The sequence below is a fragment of the Lycorma delicatula genome, chromosome 2 (genome assembly GCF_047948215.1).
Source record: "Lycorma delicatula isolate Av1 chromosome 2, ASM4794821v1, whole genome shotgun sequence".
In the NCBI taxonomy this organism is placed as follows: Eukaryota; Metazoa; Arthropoda; class Insecta; order Hemiptera; family Fulgoridae; genus Lycorma; species Lycorma delicatula.
This window is the reverse complement of record NC_134456.1, coordinates 151,610,145-151,633,241: the sequence shown is the minus strand read 5'-3', so window position 1 is coordinate 151,633,241 and position 23,097 is coordinate 151,610,145. Positions and strand designations below refer to the sequence as shown.

Sequence of the window (23,097 nt, the reverse complement as noted above, 5' to 3'; positions counted from 1 at the left end):
TACCTATGGGTTAAGTAAAATTCTACACTCTTTCAGAAAAGTAACAGCATCTTGTTCGTCTTTTACACATTCAACTAATCACATAAAATTTATTTTCAATACAGTTCTATGTATAGCAAAACTGAAACAAGTACTGAAAATCCACAGGCCAATCCAGCTTGATGATTAATCACAGGATATCTATATTACATCCTCTCTGTATTGTATGATGATTTTATTTAATTATATTTCATTTATTGTTGTACAATTACATCAAAGCATGATAAAATAATATTATACATGTAGACCTAATAAAGATACCAATTTGACTTTCATGACACTTTACTAAAAAGATCCAACAATTCAATAGAGTGAACCTCCTTTGAAGTGAAGTGAAGTGTATTTCTAAAGTTATGTAAAGAATAAATTGTTGAAAAAGGATAAATGGATTCATGAAAAATTTTTTTCATAGGATAAAGAAATGGATTCAAAAAATTTTTATTAGTTAGTATAGCTTTTTTACATCCAGACCTTATGCCTAGAATGAATAATAGATTTTCAACTGTAAAATTTATTTACTCAAAATTTACTGAGCAAGGGTTTGTCTACTTTACCTCAACTAGGTTTAAAATTGTCTTGTTATTGCAGTAGAACCTCTCTAATTTGTCATATTTGGAATCGAAGAGGTGAATTAGAGAAGATGAATTATAGAAGTGATGAAAGTAACATAAAAGGATACATTAAGAAAAAGGCGCTACAGAAATACCATGTGTCCAAAAAAAGAATATCTGGATTTTAATTTGCTATATCTCTTGATAAGGTGTATAGTGTTGATTTAAGGCTAGAATTAAAGAGCAAAAAGGACAGTTTTAGGTGCGGAGATGCTGAATATTCATTTCTTATATTTTCATTTAATACCACCACTAGCAAAGATGACTCCTAATCTCTCCTTAAGATTCCTAAATCACTTCTAATCAGATAACCTTCTGTGGCTTGCAGCCATGATGAATATTGCTTCATCAAGTTGAGATGAACAGTTGAAATTTTTTTTCTTTTATTGACATCTCCATTAGAAACTTGCATTTTGGCCATAAAGTCTTCAATTTTATCATCATATTTCTTTATTTTATGTTGTAGGAATTTCAAATTCTATTGATTATTTAACCACACTTTCATTCTTTTGTAACTGTTAGCAGAATTGTGATTTCTGAACCAAAGGTAAAATTTTATATTTACCGCATTTAGACATCAACTTTCATAACACTCTGCTTAATTAAAACTACAGTTTATAAAGAATGTTTCAGAAAGTATACAGCATAAGGTTTTGTCTGTTCTGTAACATGAACTTTAACAAGCATTCATGAACTTTAACAAGCATTCAATGAATTCAATAGTGTATTACTGAATAATGTCCGTAATGTAAATTAGTTCAGTTAAATATAGATTAGTACAGTTAGTTTATGTGCTATTATGATATCATTTTATAAACAATACAGAATGAAATGTATAAACTATATTGGCTTGAATATTTTGCTTCATGATATTTTTGTTATGAATGAAAATGAAAATTTTGCTATCAGTGATTCACATGTTACAAAAACAGACTAAATAACTAATGTCAATATGCTATGTACAGTAGATTTACAAGTCTGAATTTTAATCAAAATTTGTTTATAGCATTATAAAATGCTAATCATATGGCCCAAAAAAAATATACTCTATTTTTTACTTTTATGTTCAGTTATGGTTGTAACACACATTATGTATTATGCATTATGCATTATTTTGTCACAGTAATAACAATAATTGTGATATAACAATTTATACCTCAATTATTTTGGTATAATTATGTGCGTGTGCATACCCAAACACATACATTCAGATTGGTGATGAATTAGAGAGGTTCTGCTATATTTAAATTTTAAATCTATACTTTCACAAGTATTATTGTCGAGAACATAATTTAAAAGAAACATATTTATTTACAGTTATGGGTGACTTTTGACCTGCTGAGATACTCGTCACAAGTATGCAGGGAGATTTGTGATCACCTCCATATCCAGCTGTTCAGAATAACACCGATTATGCAACATTCATCGCAGTCGCATTCGCACTCGCTCCATCCAAACAAGAACGGTACGCCTGCCATCAATCTTAACACTTCTAGCTCTTTACCTACCAATAAACCAGTACGATTTAGGAGGCATCAACATCATTAAATTTATAATTTAAAAAAAAATTGAATTATTAAAAGGTACATTGGGAGATTATTTTAGGAGATAGAAGATAGTTATGGCAGGTTTAATGTTCATAAAATTACATTGTTATCGTAAATGTTTGACTAGGAGCTTAATTTATTTAAGATAAATAACTTGTGATAATAGTATTGGCATTAATTTATAGTATGACAGTTTATAGAACTCTTGTAAGTATTGCTATTAAAATTGCTGCTGTGAAATTTGCTTTTCAAATGAGTATTTTTTATGTTCAGAAATTAGAATGAAGAAGTAATAGCTGTAAAATAGCAATAAACAAGTATTTAATAAAAAAAAAAAAAAAAAAAGGTTGAGAAATTATATTTTTTGTATTGTGGTTTGTATTTGTTTTCAATTTTTGTAATGCGTTTTCTTTTATTTTACCACACTTTATTTAGAGAACTTTATACTTGATGAGGTAACAAAAAATGTCTTCCAATAATTTTATATTTAATTCTTTTTTCAGTTTTTCCTGGTTAATATTTTCAAATAAATCTTTTCTTTATTGTGTGAAGTTGTGCTTATGATATAGAATATCTTGTGCTGATATTGTTTATATTAAATGATTAGTGTTTGCGTAATTAAGTTGCTTAGGAAATTGCTGTTAAATAAAAACAACCTACTTCGTTATTAATTTTTTTAGGAATTTATATTATAGAAATTTAGAGAATAATTTGTAATACTTTATTCAATTAATTTATTTGTAATTTTGCGTGTCAGTAGTCTTTTGGTGTATATTGTATGTAGTTTATGCACATACTTATGTACATAACTTGTAGGTATGTAAATAAAAGTACATTTGTATAGGTTATATTTTAATTTTATTTATTTATTTATTTATTTTCTGATAAAATGTATAGGTTTACTTATTTTGTACTATTCAGAATTATGATTATTTGCACAATTCATGATTGCCATTCTCTTTTTGGTTTAACTGATAAAATTCTTTAATCTTTTTCTTTCTTTAAAAAGTTTCCATGATGAAATCTTTATCAGCGATACATCATTTTTGTGATAACAACTAATATTTTTATTCTTTCATTTTATTTATCTAATTTGTGAAGTAGTAATAAATTCTCCCTTTATCAGTATAGCAGTTTCAAGGACCATTCTTTTTATAACAGTTTTCTATTTTTGTATTAAATTGTCTATATTAAATTTTGTTTAAATTATTTTTGGCACAATTCTTTTAAATAGTGATTATTTATCAAATGATTGTTTAGGAAAGTATGCTGCTTACATAATTGTAAATGTTAACACTTGTACTGATAGCACTTTGAAATGAGTTCTCTCTGTTCCATTTCATTTTTTTACGTCTGCATTTAATATAACATCTATAATCCTTTTGATTTAGCTTACCATCACCTTTCAAACAGAAATTTAAAAAAATAGATAGATAGAATAGATAAACCTAAAAAAAAAAAAAATAGATATACTAATCATTTTGGAATGAGGAAAGGCTACATTTTATAATGACAAAATACAGTGTATGGCTTGAAAATGTTTTATTACTAAAATTACAATTGAATTTAAAGGTTGATTACATAATAATTTTTTACTGTAGATCTGAATAGTCTTTTTTTTTAAATAACCATATACTGTAGTTCAGTAATGAACAGTATTCATTAAATACTACAAAAAAAATATTTGACTAATTAATGTTTAAATAATAAAAAATATCCAAAGAGTTTTTAGAGTTGTTTCTATTAATGATAAAGTATCTTTGCTTCAACAGTGCAAACTGATCACTGCTTTGGATTTTATGTATGCAGCAATAAAAGTTATAATATCCTACTGACAGCTCTCTTTATTTTTAAACAAATAAGTATATTTTTTAAGAAATTTTAATTTGTAATATGAAAAGTTTTTATTCTTAATTGTTGGAGTAATATTTGTTGAAACTTCTCTTATATAGTTTCTTTAAAAAAAAATTTCAGCTTTTTGCCAATTACAGAATTTATTCTAATGAAGTTGTGAACAGTTATCCTCAAATTTTCTATCATAGAATAACATTTTCTATCAATGAATAATAATTTCTTTCCTCTCTACCTTTATGAGAGATGTTATTAGTATAAATGTAATGAAAAAATAATTTTTACGTTTTCATTGATAAGAGATATTTCCATTTCAGTAATAACTTGTTAAATCTCTGAGAAATTTTTAAATAGTCTTGTTTTTCTTTTTCTCTTGATTTGATGAAGATGAATTCAAGTAAGTTTTTAAGAATTTGATCTTTACTTAATAATTTACTAATTATTCCAATTATTTATAGTTGCATATTTTGATTTATATTCTGTCAGTATTTTTCTTTTTCTGTTTATTATTTTTATTAGTGTGTGTAATTAGATAAAATAACATTCTCTAATTTTAGAACAAAAATTATTTGTGAAATTTTTGGCAGATTTTATATTGAATTGTTCAGTAAAGTTTTAAGAACGTATCTGTGACATTTAAAAAATAAAGTGTAAATTGTTAAAACAATTTTCAGGAGATAAAGTCAGATCTTTACACTGATGAAGAACCTTTAAAAATTGTATGTACACTGGATTTAGTTAAACGATGTATATTCATTATGTAGTTTTTAGTTATTAAGATTAATCTAGGTGAGAGAATAATTGGTATATGTTTTATTTCCAATATACAGTACAACAGCTGTGTTTTTAATCTTGTATCATTCTGATGTATTAGGGTTCTAATTTATTAATCTATTTATTACTGTTTGTAGCTTCATCTTTTTTCTTACCAGAAAGATTCATAAATGAAACTCCTCTTTATTTTTGTAATTTTTATGTTATTTTAATCTATTGTAAAGCATTATAAATGCATTTACTTAACCATAGAATTAAATGAAACATATAGCAATCAAACTGTTCATGATATGTATACAAATTTATTTAAAAAAAATAAAAGTATGGTTTTATTAATATTTTTATAATAAATAATAAATGCTTATATGTTAAAATAAATATGCATCTATTGAATGTTTCTGTGAAGCTATCTTACACCTATGATGTTACTTATTTACATCATTCGTAAAATGACCATTTTGCAGGTGTTCCAGATCGAGCTATTCATCATATATTGTTTATCACTATCCAAAAAAACATGACTGTTTTCTTCATTTCATCTCCATTATTTTCTTCATTTATGGATCTTTATTACTGTGTATATCATGGTTTCTTATCATCTCTTCCTGGGTTTCCCCTTTAGGTCTTCTTTTACTTTAAAAAGTACCTTTGATCCCTCTCCCATCTTTCATTTTTCTTCAGATATCCAAATCATTTCAGTTTCTCTTTCCCAGTTCTGTTGAGGATTTTATTTAATCTTATGATCCTTTCATTTTTTGTTTTGTTTCTTGTTTTCTCCAATATGCTTCTCAGAAATTTAATTTGTACAGTTTGAATTCTACTTTTATCTCATCCTTTAGTATTTATTTTCACATTATATACATATGGATCAGCAAAAAATGATCTTTAAAAAGTACTTATTTGTACTTTGCCAGCATTGTTTATCCTGTACCAGGTTGCTTACAGTTTATTAAAAATTATTGCCTTCTGAAATTCATGTAACCATCTCTTTTTGTAGCATACTATCTTTTGCAAATACTTACTTCTCGATTACAGAATTCCCTCACCAATTTCAATTTAACAACATTAATTTCACACTTTACTTTCCTCATGCTATCGTACCCGTAATGATAAACTATCCTAACTGATGCCCAATCAGGAATAGCTCTTCTGCAGGTTGAGTTTGCTCTTCCTCTTACATTTCTTTTCCTTCTTCCTTGAGCAAGTCCCATGGGAATGAGATTATAGCTCCCTGGTTATATCTGTGGCATCATGCTGTGGCACCTTCTGGTATCTGTCAGGGGAGACATTTTTTTATTAAACCTGAGTAGAGCAGTAACCTTAAGCGTATAAAACTATCCAAGGACTGTTTTTTCCTGCCTGGAAGTTGTGCAAAAAGCCTAATTAAAGTGTGAGGTATTGACTGTCTAAAGCCTGAGATATATCTGTTCATAATCAAGTGTTTAATAGTATAAGTACTTTAAATTATTCATACTAATCTCCATCTTCACTTTCTTAATCGATCTACACATTCCATTCTTTTAGTTCTTTGTAGACTTGTTCCTCCTTTTCAACCTTGAATAACAGTATCGCTGGTTTTTTTTTACAGTTTTATTTGCAACATAAGAAATTCAATTGAAATTGAATTAGCTATTGCTATTTAAGTTCCTCATCCTATTGAGTTATATTATTACTGAAGTTTTATTTTACCTTTTATTAAAAATGGAATCATTGATGGAACAGTTTTCAATTCCTTGTATTGATATTATTATAATATTACGAATATTAGACTTAATGATAAGATAAGAGTATTATTATATTCTCACAATTTATAGATGCTTGTTAATAATAATGTTTTGCATAAATAAATGACTTTTTACTGGTTGTTACACAACATATAATTCAATATTGGTTTATTGTAGGTAGTAACAAAAAGGAAAAACATAATCGACTTTGAGTACATTTTTGTATTTATAAAATGTTCAGTTAATTCACTGTACAGGCTTTGGGTACACTGTAGTAGACTTAAAAATAAAATTACAGTTTAAACTTCTGCTCATGTTCAAATAACCGTCTTATAAAATTTTCTTAGTAAACTCATCCATGATATCTTCATTTGGAAGTTTTTTGACTCGATGTGTAATATAGCAATGAGTTCAACTTTTTCTCAGAAGAGCTACTTATATAGCTTTTAAGTCTCCTGAGGCAGGAAAAACTTCCTTTTCCGGCACAGTTTATGGCAGGTGTGCACAGAGTTGTCCTTAATGTGATGTCCAAATTCAGGGGTACATCTAAGGAATTAAACCACAGAAATTTTTAAATGCTTTGCAAAAATTTCTGTGATGGATGTTCTATTTCTGCTGCACAATGCTTTTGAAAATGAATGCATTCTTCAATGAAACCAGAAAGAAGTTTGTATGTGTTTAAGGTAAGCTGCATTCTTCCTTATATCCTCCTCCATGTTTGTCTTATTTTCAAATAACTGAGTTAAGAAGTATAATCTGTCTTGAAATTCTTTATAAGCAGTTTGTCTTTTCTAGAATTCACCAATGAAAGTATCAATGATGAAAAAAATGTGTTTATTCGCAGGTTGTCTCTTCCTGTAATTTTTACTTCTCTACTTCCAGCTTCATCTTCATCAGCCCACACTTTCCTTTTTCATTGTCTGTTACTGCCCTTTTCATAGTTGGTGGTTTCTTTTTTTTTTTTTTTTGTTAAATGGATTACCAGTGTCCCAAAGTATTCAAAGTTTTTTCTCTGTCAGTGAAATATTCTTCAAGGGTACCATACAAAGCTCTCACCATCAAAAATTCACTTTGAAGAACTTTACTTGTTTTGTAAATCCTGTGAAGTATATTAGTCCAAGAACACACCATAAACATTGTTTCAAATCGTTCTAATTATCAAAGAATTCCTCAGGCTTCACATCTAGTTGTTGCGTTTTCTGTCATGTCATTTTGTATATATGCTAAAGTAGTGTGAATGTCTTCCCAAAATTTTTGTAAAATTTGACAAACACCATCGAATAGGGCATACTTTCTTTACTGTCATGTTCTGATACATTTCTTTCATAATACTTAATTAGCAGCAGCAGTGGTCTCAGCATGGTTTAAGGAATGTGCCGCACAAGGAATGAATAAAGCTAAAGGCACTTTTTCCACTATTTTTGCCTGTAAACTATTGCATACTCCAGCCATATTTGAGGCATTGCTGGATGATTTTCCTGTGCAATCACTTATTTTTATTTTTAGATCTTTTAGTTCATGTGTAACTTTTAAACATTGTTCTAATTTATGAACAGCTGATGCAAAAAAATAAGAAAACTTTTATACTATATACTGTCACTTAAAATTTATCTCACAGCTAGGAGTAATTGGTCTACTTGCGATAGGTGTAGGATATAGTCTATGATGAGAGAAAAATATTTAGATTGCTTCAGTTCTTCACAAATTGTGTTTCTCACTTTTTGAGCCGTTAAATCAATGACCTCATTGCATATTTTGGACAAGATATAGTTTGTATTTCCACCACCATAGTACCATAGTTACTGTATTTATGTATGTGTTTTGCTAAGACACAAAACACATGTTTCTTTGTCTAATTGTAGTGTAAGAATTTTATCAACACTGATGAGAGCAATTCCTCTTGCTTTTAAAGTAATTATTGAAAATTTATTTATAGGTAAATTTTCATGATGACATGCACAACTTCTCCATTTTTTCAGTCTTTGAAACCATATTTTTGTCAAATTGCAATCTTTGGTGTTAATTGCCAAACAAGGTCCACAAAAAACTGATCCCTTACTTTCTGAGAAAAACATTCATTACCTTCCTTGAACTTCTCCATTCTTTAATTTTTGTTCAAAGAGAGATTTTGGCAAAAATGGGTTTTGATCTTTGTATGATTTTGAACTTTTAGTGAAATTTAATGGTATATTTTGGTCAAAGCCTTATTTTGCTATTAAATCTCTGCTAGTATTGTAGAACTAAGAAATTCTTATTTAAAAATTTTACTTGTTCTGGCTCTTTAAGTACTTATAAACTTGGAATATGACTTCTCCCATCACTATCAGTATATTTAAATAAAAAGGTAAATCTTTTAGAACAACCAGGCCCAGTGACAGCAACATCAGCAATTGAATTGTAAACATCAGGGTTTACACTACTTTTTCATCTTCCACTTTGACTGGCAAAATATCGCTTTTGAAGAATGTAGTTTTGTCATTTGTTCAAGGATACAATCTTGTACTTATAGTTTCAGTTTGGATTGTCTTTTTGTATTCAGCACCACTAAATTTTTCTTATCATCTTTCATACTGATTTTAAAACTAACTTTTTAACAGACTTTAGATATACATTGCAACAAATATTTTAGTATCGCTCAGTAATATTGTGACCTGATATGACAAATCTGATCGCTATTCACAGACATGTTTGTAGAAATATAAAGAACAAAGAAGGTTAGACAGGGTGACTGACAATTGTGCATGCATGTGTCTGCACTGCTGCAGAGTTGCCAGTTGAACTACATGAGAAGTCAGACCGGCTGTTCTGTTCTTTTTATCGAAAAGACCATGTTTATTGTTTATTCATTCCACCCTCCAATTAGGGTACAATGTATTCATATACATGGCCAGTGCTTTGAGGTCAAATCAAACATATTATCAATCAACATGGTTTTTCACACGTATAATAGAATTACAGTATTTAGAATTCATAATTCTTCTTTCATTTAATCTTGTTTACAGGCAATTGGAAGGTTGTATACTATTTTAAATGAAAGGCCTAAATTTGAATATTTTCCTTTCCTAATTAACAAAGATCACAGCAGGTCTATTTTTTTTTCAATTTTTCGCTTTTTAAAAATTGCCACCTCTTAAAATTTGCCATTCTAGGCTGCAGCCAACTCAGCTTACTTAAAATCTAGCCCTGGGTACTATGATTCATAACTAGCGATTTGGTAAATATGAGTTTTCTCAAATTTTAGTGTTAAGATATTAAAATTATTTTTCTGATATTTTAAGCTTTATTTAAGTATATTAATAAATAAAAGTTAAAACAAAAACATTTTTAAAGTTTAACAAAAAATGAGAAATGCATTTAAAAATATGTTTAATTTTATTTTTGGAATACTTTACAATTATTCATAACTAAAATAATTTATGGTTAAATCTACCACTGCTACTCCAGATTTCAATTAAGAAAACAAGCATTGGAATATGTTCTGAGTCAAGCTTGCTTCTTTTCTCACAAATTTAATAACAGTTGTTGAAGAGTTAACTTTAAAAGTAATTTCCCAAGATGAGATTACTTTTCAATATTCAAAGCGATTGGAGCATAGCCTGCGCTGTCTGGTTGAATGTAGCAGAAGTTAACAAAACTGTATATACGGCATAGTATTTAAAATATTGTAATTTTTTTTAAGATCTCAAATACTTTTTAGTATTTATGATTATTCATAACTGATGGGTATACTCAACTATTATGAGAAGTCATTATTAGTGAATTATCATAGTATAAATGATAAACAGGAAATTTAGTTAACAGAATGGTGTGTGTGTAATTATTTGAGTTACAGGCTGGGAATGACTTTTTAACACATTTACAACATTCTACCAAATATAATTAATCACAGTGACACATTGTAATTTACAGTTATTGTGTATACTTTTAATACAATTTTATTACAATTTATCATAAGTTTTTTTATTAGGTATTTAAAAAGTTAATTTTTGTCCATAAATCATATCCTACTTATGTGCTGATGATTAATTTTATTGCTTTTAAACTATTCTCATTGTTCAAAAAAGAGGAGACATAAATAAAAACATTTTGTTCAAGAAACATTATGATAATATGATTTACAGTCATTCAAATTAATTTATTTAAGGAATTCAGTTGACTAGATATAGTAAATACTTTCTTCATACAGACTGACGCATAAGTAGAAAAAAATGTTTTTTTTTTTTTTTATGTAGACTTAACTTTTTATTATAAAAAGTGAATGTGACTGAAAAAACATGGGTTGTTATATTGTAATTATGTTATATATATGATGTATATATAACCATGTATCCTCTTAAATATTAATAATCTTTCAGTATGATACAGTATAAATGATAATTATTTAGTGTGATGTAAAGTTTGAAATGTGGTACACTGAATTCAGAACAGTGGTTTCAAATGTCTGTATTGGCTCTGATTTTTCCCTCAATTCATTCCAATGATAATGCACTTCTACTTTCTCTATAGTGTAGGTTCTGTCACATTAGGATTCTTCTGATGTACTACAGACTGATGTTTTTTTTAACTGACAACAAATTTTTTTCAGAGTAAATTATACATTACTTGTAAGAATAATTAAAATACTTATTTTAGTGATTGATAATAAACTTGAAGCAAACTTGACTTTTCTATTAATGTTATGATAATATTGTTAGAAATACTTTTTCTTTTGTCAAGCCTTGTACTAGCAAAAATAAAAATGTATTTTTTCTCAATATCAGATAAAAGAAAAAAATCAAAAGTAATGTTATTTAGAGTGTTATAATGAACTAATGATGGTACTAGCAGCTGCACTGCAGCTAGTTAATAAGAGTTCATTTTATTTTGTATTTTCATGTACTCTTGCAGTAACTGTACAGTAAAACTCTATGTAACTGAAATAATATGGCATGATCCAGTTCTAGAAAGCAGAAATTTTAGAAAATAAAAATGAGTTTTATAATGTACATATATGAATGATTTTAAATTGAAAAACTAAAAAAATAATTAAATATACACAAAATATATAATTGTACTATTGTAGTAGGTTTTATAGCATAACAGTTTAAAACTAAGTAAGAAATGATCCAAAAAATTATCTCAAACCAAAGTAAAAAAAAAAAGAAAAAGAAAAAAACATGTATATATTATTTATCCATGTATATATTTGTTTAACAAGATATATATATATATATATATATATATATATATATATATATATATACATACACATTTGTATATATCTCTTAAATTCTCAGTTCAAGTTAACTTAAAACATAACTTAACATTTCTTTAACGTTTGCTTTATTTTTTCTGGTATTGATTGTTCATTAAAAATGTCTAAAATCGTAAAATATGTGGTTTGTTTTTGTTATAGGATGTGTTTCTTAACTCAATAAACTGTTTTATGGCAATTGTTTACAAAGAATAAACAATAATTATTAAAAGACAAAGAAAGTAATAAATCGTCATTCTGGATACAGAAAATTAGTTTTAAGTGAATGAATGTTAGTTATAGTAATATTAGTATTTGTAGAGTATCAGAATGTTTTGTTTATTTGTTGTTTTTGTTGTTATATCTAATATAACTGGTGCTTTTATGAAGACAGTGAAATGTAATCTATTAAAGGTTATATAAAAAGAGAATTATGTAATTTGTTTGTTATTAAATATTAAGTCAAATAAACCTATGATAAGTTGTGTTAATTAAAATTGGGTTCTGAACTGCTTATATAATTTTATATGAAATTTATTAATAAAATAATACGGATTTGTGGAGTTTTACATTATTGAATTTTTTTGTTTATAACATATGTAATGATGAATCCCATTGACAGTAATTTTAATATTTGTGTTAACATTTGAGGTGAGCACTTATTGTATTTATGATTTCAAAAACAACAAAAAATTAAATCAAAATTTTTATATTGAATTTTATTAATAAAGCTTATGCCATTTGGATAACATTAATGAATAACAAAAATCTTTAAATCAGTATTTCTATGGTTTGAAAATGGTGTCATTCAGTTGGTGTTCATTTTGTTGCATGCATTCATCTAGCTTATCGGTGAAGTTCAACATGAAATGCTGAAACACATTTCATAGGATAGCCAACATCTTGGCGTAGAGCTTCTTTAAGTTCTGGCAAAATTATGGTTTGTTCATGTACATTTTTCCTTTAAGATATCCCCGGAGAAAGTAATCGAAGGGAAAAGAGTTAGGCAGATGTGGGGACCACAGAATGTATCCATGCAAAAATATAAGGAGGTCCAGATTTGAAATATATTTCATTCATTCCTGCTCTTGAAGTATTATGGGTAGTGCCCTGTCTTGTTGGAACCAAATGCAGTGTATAGGAATACAACGTCGATGTAGAAGAAAAATGCGAATCATTTCAATGTTACAGTCAGAGTTTACAGTGCTCGCCACATCATATGTGTACTCAAAAAAGTAAGGCTCAATGACTGAAGCTACCAACACACTTACAACTGCCTGCAGTGTAAGGGTTGCTCATGAATTTGATGTGGATTTTCTGATCACCAGTATTTAAAGTTTTTCTTATTTACAAAATCTGATAGGTGGAATTGTGCTTTGACATGTAAGACATGTTCAGTGTAGCTGCTTATTTTACATACTGGTGACCATGGGCTTACTTTCACTGCTTGATATGCATTCCACATTTTCAGAGGTTTGTATGGTCCTTGGTAGTCTTCCAGATTTTTTTCATTAAGTAATCACTTATTCTGGACATATTTACTTATTTCATTATTGTCAGTCTTAAAGGAACACATCTGATGACCAGCATTGAAGTTTGTTTGAAATCTCCATTGTACAACTGTTGGGGAATCGCCACTTTTAAACAATGTTTCAGTAGCAAATGCACACATTTTTTTTGATACTCCATGGAGCCATGGTGGCAACTGAGTGATGAAGTCTTGGGAATTATCCTCACACCCCTCCTGCAGAGTACTCTAGCATTATAAATAAGGTTGGACTCACCTTGTATTAGTTCAAATTGTTTAATCTTGAAAACTAATTGTGACGTAGATTGGGTTGTCTTGCCAGAATTTTATTATGCAGGATTTTTAGAGTTGGTGTTACATGAGATGTATTTAGTGTTAAGGTGTTTTATTTTACAGTTTGTCCTGAATTCTTAATCAACTATAATTTTAATTTTTTCCAGGTATGCTATCAGGAAATATAATTTTTTTCAATTTTAGCTTACATTGTGTTATATAGTATATGGCATGTATGTATTGAATTGTGTGAGAGTATTACAATTGCTAAAAGTAATGAACTGGTAAAATAATTAATGTTAGTACCTTTAATTTTCAAAAGCATTGTCTGTAATGTAGGATTCCTCTTACTTTTTGTTCTTTTATATTGTTACAGTATTTGTTCATTGGTTTCTTTTTTATAGAGATATCTGACTTTTTTAAACATCACACCAGTACATACATGTGGTCCATATTTATCTTTATTGCCATAAAGTGTATTCCTCCTACACAATTGATATTATGTGTAAATGTTATGACATTTTGAATTTTCAGTTTTAAGATATCTGTCTATTTACAGATTTTATTGTTAAGAGGGAGTGCATTTTTAATTTTTAAATTGCAGTTGATATTGATATACCACTAACTCTGTTATGTAGTTAATTTTTTTTTGTCATTTGAAACAATAATGCTGACAGTTTAAAATATTTTTATCATCATTATTAGAAAGAGCATCTTTGTAGTGCCCAGTATTGGTAGAAAAAAAAACATCTTTTAAGTACAGGCACACACTGTACTTATAATTTTTTAAACTAGGTTTTGTCACATCTCATAAATATTTACAATTTTTAATTATTATTTAACTATAATGCCTCAGTTATTTACCAATTTTGAATGCATTTGTCAGGGATATTTTGCGGGTTTCTTCAATATTTTGTCAACTGTCGATAAAAGTGCTACTGATTAGTTTATATTCAGTCAATTAAAGTCAGAAGTCATTTTGAAGTGTTATGTGTATTGGTTTTAAGAGATAGGTGTTGTCTAGAAAAAACCGTGCTAATTAGTTTTAGTTAAATAATAAACCATTGTATATTGAATGATATGAGCGATAAAGTGTATTTGACTTAAAAGAAAAAACGTACATTAAATTGGTTAAATATTTTATTTTTTTAAATATTAGTTATCACTAATATGCTAAATTATAGCTATAAATAATCATCAAATAAGCAAATGAAGAAAATCTAAGATTTTCTTTCTGGGAGTACTTTCTCACCATTTCATTTTTATAATTATAAGATAATTAGTTAATTTTTTATTAATAAGATATAGTTTGTATTTTAGTACATCCTACCGATGATGAACTGAAATAGTGAAAAATATTCCTGAGATAAAAATCAAATTACTTTATTGATTTTTTGATAGTTAAATTATTATTTTTTATTTAATTTATATTAATAAAAATAATGCAGTGATTGTTAGAGTAAGTAAATTATGAGCTAAATCTGTATTATAAAATTATCAGTAAAGTACAGTTATTTAAAAGGAGTATAAATTGCAATTATGAAAAATATAAATAAATTTAAATAAAAATTATAATTATTTGGTATGTTTAAGCATTTCAGTAGGAATAATATTTGATAATTAGATAATTATTTTTTACTATTATTCAAGTAAACTGCAGGCAGTTTTACTTTGTAGATGATAATTAATTTAACATGTATTTTAAATTTATGAAAATTAATTTTTACAGCAGTACCTGTCTTCAAGAAATTCCAGTTGAACCTTAATTATTGTAGTTTCAATCAATTATCAAATTGATTGAAGTAAATTTTTTTCATGTTAATTTATTTTTGTTAATTTTTTTTTATGCAAATTATTTATTTTTAATTAAGTTCCTTAAATAATGATTATGATTATTTGGAGATAAATTGTTTATTTTGGTGGTTAATATTTAACTGCTTATTCTAAATTTATTTTTTAATTATTAATCTTGGCTAATATTTAAAATAAGATTGATACTTACATAATATATAGTTTTGCAAAAGGTTAAACGCTCTTGAGTTTATTTCTTAATTAGAGTGATGTTTTTCTGCAGTCTAATGGAATTGAAATTAAATAATGACTGAGAATGATTGCTAATTACTTTTGTTAACTAGCTTAAAATTCAGTGTTATTTTATTTTGAAAAATAAATAAATAGAATTTTGAAACTATTTGATGGTTTAGAGTTAAATTATAGTATTTGTGTGTTTTTATTATTTTTTATATTTATTTTCTTGCGTTTATTATGTTTAATAAAAATAATTTTTTAATCAGAAATATGCAACTTATTAAATATAAACTGGTAATGTGCTATATTTTATAAAGTTATAATTGTAACATTTTATTAAAAAAAATAATTATCATTATTATTTATTGTAATAAATTTTTGTGTTTCTGTTTTGTGTAGTTTTTTTTGTTAGCTCTTGCTAATTCCTTATAAAAATTCTTACCATTAAAATTATTTTAATGAAACCTGTATTTACATATTCTTTCTTTTTATTTTCAAAACAGATAGTAAATAATTATAGTATTTAAAATTTAATCTGAAAACTCATCGAGTTATAAATAATTTTAATTCGTGTTTACACAGATGTCAATGGTTGTGAAAAATTAAAACCATTTTTATTAGCTCATTAAATTGTCATTGTAAAACTTATACCTAAAAGTGAACTCAAATAAAATTGCTCTGCATTGATATGTAACTGGAGAAATATAGGATGTACCAAATCATATCTTGGCTTAATTAAGTAGAACCAAGTAAGAACCATACTGGTAATATTTTAATGAGTTTGTTGTAATCCAAAAAAAGAAATTGGAGAGTGGAGGATTGGTAGTAGTTAATAATGTTTGACATGATGACCGATAGTATTTTTAGATATCTCAAATCATTCAGTAGCATTTTGAAATGTAAAATGTTTCTTACACTTTTATGTTAATCAACCAGTCATAGCCCTTGCTCGTTATTGCAATTTAATGCTTTTTTTTATTAAAATAGTATCTAATTTTGGCTCTTTCAGTTTACAATGGCTTACTTCTAGCTTTAACTATACAAACATTGATTTAGTATTTATCTGATTGCAATGTCCTATCAGTTTATTTATTGATGACACTGGATTCAGTTTAATGTTTCAGAAATATAAATTTTTTGTCTTGACTTCTTTATAAACTGTACTAAACTGCATAATTAATTTACCCTTTCCAACTGGTCAGTTATTTACTAAGTAGTTCATTGCTCCTTCTGAGACCGGCTGGTTGGTTGACTGACTTCTTAGAGTTATTTTCAAATTGTCCAGAACCCATTTCTTTATTTACAAATTGAGCATAATTTTGTACCTAGAGAATACTTTTATATTCATTGGTTGAATCTTTTTTGGTTTCATTTATCCATGTATTGATTTGTAAGGCTCGGAGTTGTATAAGATAAATGAAGCAAGTCTTTTGAATGAAAAACTCTTATTATGGCACTTGTTAGTTTTTTTTTTGGGTTACACCCATGTTAAACTGTCTGTTAGTTGTTACCTATACTTAACATGTTCTTTAAATTGACATTTCCTTCATTTCATCTGTTATTTCTTTTTGCAGTATCTACCAAAAATCTCTCATTATATTTTATTGTTCTCTATTTGTAATATACGTTCCATCCAATTCTTATATTTCGTCATGTGTATTTGTTTCTCTTTTACTTTCCCTAATAACATTTTGTCCAGTTGATGTTCAACAATTTTCTTGGTTTCCATGTTTCAAATGCCTCATCCTTTATCCTTTTTTCACCATTTCCTAAGTTTCACTAACAGTCCACTCCAATAAATCACTGTATTAATTATTTTCATGTTTCTCTTTTACTGTTGCATTTTCCTTTACTTTCCTGTTTCTTTAAACCATATTTTTTGTCTTTGCTATAGCAATCCTTCTCTCTATGACAATTTCACTCTTCCAACTTTTTGTAATTTTTACCCCTAGATATTATCTATTTGCTTCATTCTTCCCTAATTCCATTTGCATAGCCCTTTCTCCCAACCTCATTTTATTTATTTTTATTTATCCTATATTTCTTTTTTTTAGTTCATATTTGCAACATAATTTACATACAACTCTTTTACTCTCAATAAATAAGATTACGTCTTCTGCAAATGTTGTAAAGGTCCTTCTTTCAATTCTCATTCCTTTACAGTTTTCCAGTATCTCTTCCTTACATATACATTAGACCTAGTTTGGGATAAATAATATTTCTTCTAATGTTAAACAGTCTTACTCTTATAGTTCCTAAGTGATCTTTCATGTATGTTGTGTAATTAACGTTTCTTTCTCTATAATCTACTCCTTCACTTCAAAACACTATATGGAATTGTTTACCAGTATTTCCATTCTTATTATATCAAATAAAGAGTTTAAATCAATGTAAACATTTTTTTAAATGTTGCAACTTTATAAAATAGTTATTAAATTTTTTTTTTGTTCAATTAATGTTTTTTTTTGGTGTAAAGATAGGTTATTTCTGATTTTGAAATACATCTTTAACAAACCCTTTTAGACAACTTTTATTGCAGTTATGGAGAGGTCTGTATGTCTTCTTAATTAATCTTAATTGGATTTAATAATAATGGATTATTAATTAAATAATCCATTGTTTATTGGATTTAATTAATTTTGTATAAAGTTTATAGAGAAACTTCCTGAAATTTGTTTTTTAAATTTTTTGGACTTGAATGCAATTGAATGAATCTTTTATTCAGGTTGTCTGAGGAAGCACAATTTGCCATATTTTTGTTCAAAAAGTTATGAAACAAGCTTTATGTTAGCAGTTGCCCATATATATCATGGGATATACTCTACAGATATTTTTGATGCTTTCTTTTTTTTTTTGTAATATAGGTCTGTTGAAGCTTTCTTTTTTTTTGTAATGTCTGTTGATAAATTGCATTCTACTTGCTATTTCCCAAATTGTTAAATTACAGTTTAAATGTACATTTTCATAAATATTTGTGGTGTGTTCATCAAATGACAGTAAGGGCCATCCTGAACGACTCATCTTATTATTGACATCCATCCTTAAAACTTTTAATCCATTTAAAATAACTTGTATGTCTTATGAATTGGTTTTAATACCTTATAAGTGTGTGAAGAAAAATATTATAATTATAAATTTATGATTTTACTTAATGGTGTAAAATAATGTTTCAAGTTTATTTAATAATGTTAGTTTATAGAAATCCATTTCTTTTGTTTCTGTTAATTTTTTCCCAAATTTTAAGCAGAATTTAATTTTGATTTGTTACTTAAGTCATCTTAAATGCATACCATAAAACACTTAATACATGTACATTAACAAAATGCCTTAATACAAGAACTGTAATATAATGATGCAACAATGTCATGTTACTTACAAAACACAATTATATGGCAGCACTTATTAGGCAATACTACTAATTACTTTATTTGGCTTGCTGTTTAAAATATCCAGGGCTCTTATGCAGGCATCAATAATTAGTTAAATCTAACTAGTTGCATTGTGTGATGCTTCTTGGTCGGATATTTTTACTTTTTTTTACAAATTCTCAAACTATTGCATAAAAAATGAATGTGAATATCTCATAGTCAATGAGAGCTTATGTTTATTTTCTTTTGTCATTTAATCTCTGATACAATTTGCTTTAGATGGAATGAGTAAATTTTTTTAGGTTGCTACATGACCCACTGGGTTGGTCTAGTGATGAACATGTCTTCACAAATCAGTGGATTTCAAAGTCGAGAGTTACAGCATTCAAATCCTAGTAAAGGCAGTAACTACTTTTATATGGATTTGAATACTAGATGATGGTTTCGTTTCAATTAACCACACATCTCAGAAAGTGTCGACCTGAGACTGTACAAGACTACACTTCACTTAGACTCATACATATCATCCTCTGAAGTAATACCTGATGGTGATTTCTGGAGGCTAAACTGGGGGAAAAAAAGGTTGCTGCATGAAATTAATGTTACCTTTACAGATATTTCATTCTATTGACATTGAAGAAAATTCAGTTACTTTCTACAAGATGTATGTAAACTGATCACTTATTTGTTAGACCTTAAGTTGATCGCGTAAGATTTACTGTGTTGTTCAAATTTATATGTTCACCCAAAAAGAGTAAGGTTGTCTTATTAACAACAAAAATCAAAGCTTTTCATTAATTTTTCTCTAATTAAGAAAAGACTAAACATCAAAGTTTTTGGTGATTATTAGAATTTAATGCTTATTCAAGATGATATTAATTAGTGTTTGACTTTTTAATTTAAAACAATGTTATAAGGTGGATGCATAATAAAGATAATGGAAAATTTTCTTCTATAGTATGTATATTTATTTAAATTATGTTTACATAAAAATTTGTGCTTATATTCATGTTTTACAAATATATATAAGTTGTGAAATGAAAAACAATCAATCTTAAATTAATGTTGTAAAAGTATGATAAAGTATTTTGTACTCTTTCTTTAGCTGCAATTAAACAAGTTGACTTTTAACAACCAAGATGATTTAAGGATTAACAAAAAAAAAAAAAGAAAAGATTTTGGTATTTTTCTTAATTACATTTATAATTAAGTTTTATTATAATCCATTAAAAAAAATCATGTAGGTTTTTAATATCCATTTTAATAAATCATTGTAAATATTTTGATTACATCACAAAGATATTTTTTCAACATTCCATTTAAAAAAATACTTTCTTTCAACATGAAAACATTCTTTTCAGCTCTTAAGGTACTAGTTTGAACCTACGGTATGTTGGATACATTTTTATGTATTTTACAAGCATGATGAATAAAAAAAATTAGTATTTTTTTACATTTAATTATCATAGTAATATTGCAGTCTTGATTGTATGAGATTAATAACCTGTTCCAGATGTTTTTCTTTTTTAAGGTCAAGCCTTAATATAATGATTAATTAATATAGTCTAATTAAAGTTAATTAACATGCTTCAGGATTGTATAATTTAGTCTATATTAAATGAGATATCTTAAATAGATTCTACATAGAAAATATTTTATTTGGTAGAAAATAAGAAGTGTAACAGATATCTTGTTTTAAATACAGGAAAATATAAATATGTCAAATATATTTACTTTAAGTATACTACTATTTCAAAACTGGTATTAAGTCATCATATTATCATAAATTTTCTGTAAATTTCTTGGTTATGGATACCAGATTTCATTTATTGTTTATTAAATAGTAAATGTTAAATGCTTTCCCCCCATTTTTAAAGTAGGGATTTTGAATAACAAAGAATAAAAATAAAATTTAACAATAAATTAAAAGTTAAAATTTTTCTTCCATGGAGTAGAAACATTTAAATTTGCACATGGTTTTTATTAATGTAAAAAAAGAACTTGTGGAGGTAACAGATACCAAAGTTATTTTATGAAACTAAAATTAACTACATAATTCAAATTAAATAAAATAATTCCCCAATTATATTTGCTGCAGCAAATAGACAAAATGAACAGAAATTTATAGAAGAAATATACAGCGTAATTTATATAACCCAAATATCACAAAAATATTTAAAGCTATCATCTGTTTACCAAACTTTCCATTATAAATGAATGTAAAATCAAAAGCGTGGCATAAGGAATAGAAAAAAATTTATGCATTAACTTTTTACTTACCTTCAATTAGTTTTGTATGTTTTCGTACGTATTTTCCAGGGTAAACTAGAAGCTGGAAAATAAAATAATTTACATAAGTAAAGTTTTTTTAAATTATTATTTTTATGTGTTCTAATATAGTGCTGCACTGAATTTTGTGTATTTATTTTTATATAAATAATTATGAATTTTTTTGTAGTTAACTGTTATTTAAATACTGTAGGTACTCAGTAATTTAAAAAATCTTAATGTGTCAGTTTGGCTTATATACATTATAAATGAACATATTTTTCTGTGAGGGAGTAGAAATCCATACTATTGTTTCTACATGAAATACAAGAAAAAATGAAATTATAGTTGGCCCAATGAATCAAGTTCTTTGTTTGGTTACTATATGCAATTTATTACAAAACACCTGCAAAGATTGTAAGCTTAAAAAAATTGTGATCAAATATGAACTGAAGAGGATGAGTTATTTATTTTTTTCATTTATGACCTCTGTTTGAAGGTTTTGATTAGAAAGGTGCAAAAGAATCAATAGGAAGGGAACTTTACTTAAATATCTGAGTTTCATCTTGCATAAGAATGAAATTTTAAATCTATCAAAGAATTTATGGTGATGAGAATATTTATGACAAGGATGACATAGAGACAAAATGATACCAACATTTTGCCTTCTGATATAGAAGCTTTCACACTTTATTAGAAACTTCACATTCTGTTATATCAACCTGAATCTTGTTTTGTGTAATAAGAAATTATGATTTGTTTCAAATAACTTTTATAAAATAAAAATGTTTATTTTATAATATATAAATTTTTTTTTACAAATTATCAGGTTGATGTACTGAATTTGCAAATTTTTTCCATCTAACAATAAAGTGTGCAATGATGACTTATTGTTTTATGACACTTCATATTCTGTTATTTTCAGTTCATGTTAAAAAAGTCTGGAAAAAAAAATTCTAACTAATATATTTCCTAATTATTTGAAATTATTGACATTAGATCCATCCATTTGTATTATAATTATTTAGTTTATTATTTTCTTTTTGATTTTTATCATTACAGCTTTTAAAATTTATAGCATTCTTTAAATACATGTACATATTTCAATACTGAAATTAATCTTTTTAAGATTCATTCCTCTGTATTATTAAATTCTATTAAATAAACCATCTAATGCAGATTATTGAGATAAGATATACCTTACCATAATGTTCCACAAAAGTTCTTTTTGTTATTGCATAATGTAAAAGCGATAAATCCCGCAATTGTACTTTCATGAAAAATTAAGGTAAGATAAGTCTATCTCAATATTCTGTACAATATATAAATATTTATATATACACACATAAATGCATCTGCGTAATTTAAAAAATTTAATAAGCTGTAATGATAAAATTCAAAAAGAAGATTATAAACAGTAATTTATAATACAGACAGATCTACACAATATATACATGTATATATTATATTGTTTATACTACACTCGATTCTCATATACTTATAAATTATTATTTTGCATCAGCTACAGTCATGTGAATTGTTTTACTTGCCAACTTCTAGTTTTTTTTTATCCAGGAAGATGGAGATATAAAACTAGTTAGAAGGCAAGCAAAACGATTTATGTGAGTAAAATGTTTATGAATAAATTTTTTTGTTTTGTTTCTTACACCATGTTCTTTACTTCACATTTATTTATATCAAAATAGTTTGGTAGATGGTTTATGCTTTATTCATGTTTATGATATTTGAGTTATATAAATTATGTAACAATCACTGTATATTTTTTCTACTGATTTCTTACATTTTATCTATCTACTTGCTCTGGCAAATATGGTTGAAGAATTTTATTATTC

At 26.6% G+C, this 23,097-nt stretch overlaps 1 protein-coding gene across 8 annotated transcripts in view; it reads left to right on the top strand.

The window, feature by feature from the left end:
* The window catches only part of bbc (choline/ethanolaminephosphotransferase 1 bbc), a 140,815-nt gene that overhangs the window by 94,217 nt on the left and 23,501 nt on the right, over positions 1 to 23,097 (top strand). For 7 of the 8 annotated variants that reach the window (XM_075356463.1, XM_075356469.1, XM_075356465.1 and 4 more), the window contains one exon: positions 1,968 to 2,115. In XM_075356463.1, coding sequence (XP_075212578.1) covers positions 1,968 to 2,115 — 148 coding nt within the window. Of the gene's footprint in view, positions 1 to 1,967; positions 2,116 to 11,941; positions 15,999 to 23,097 lie in introns of those variants that run through there. The other variant, XM_075356466.1, reaches the window with a different exon arrangement.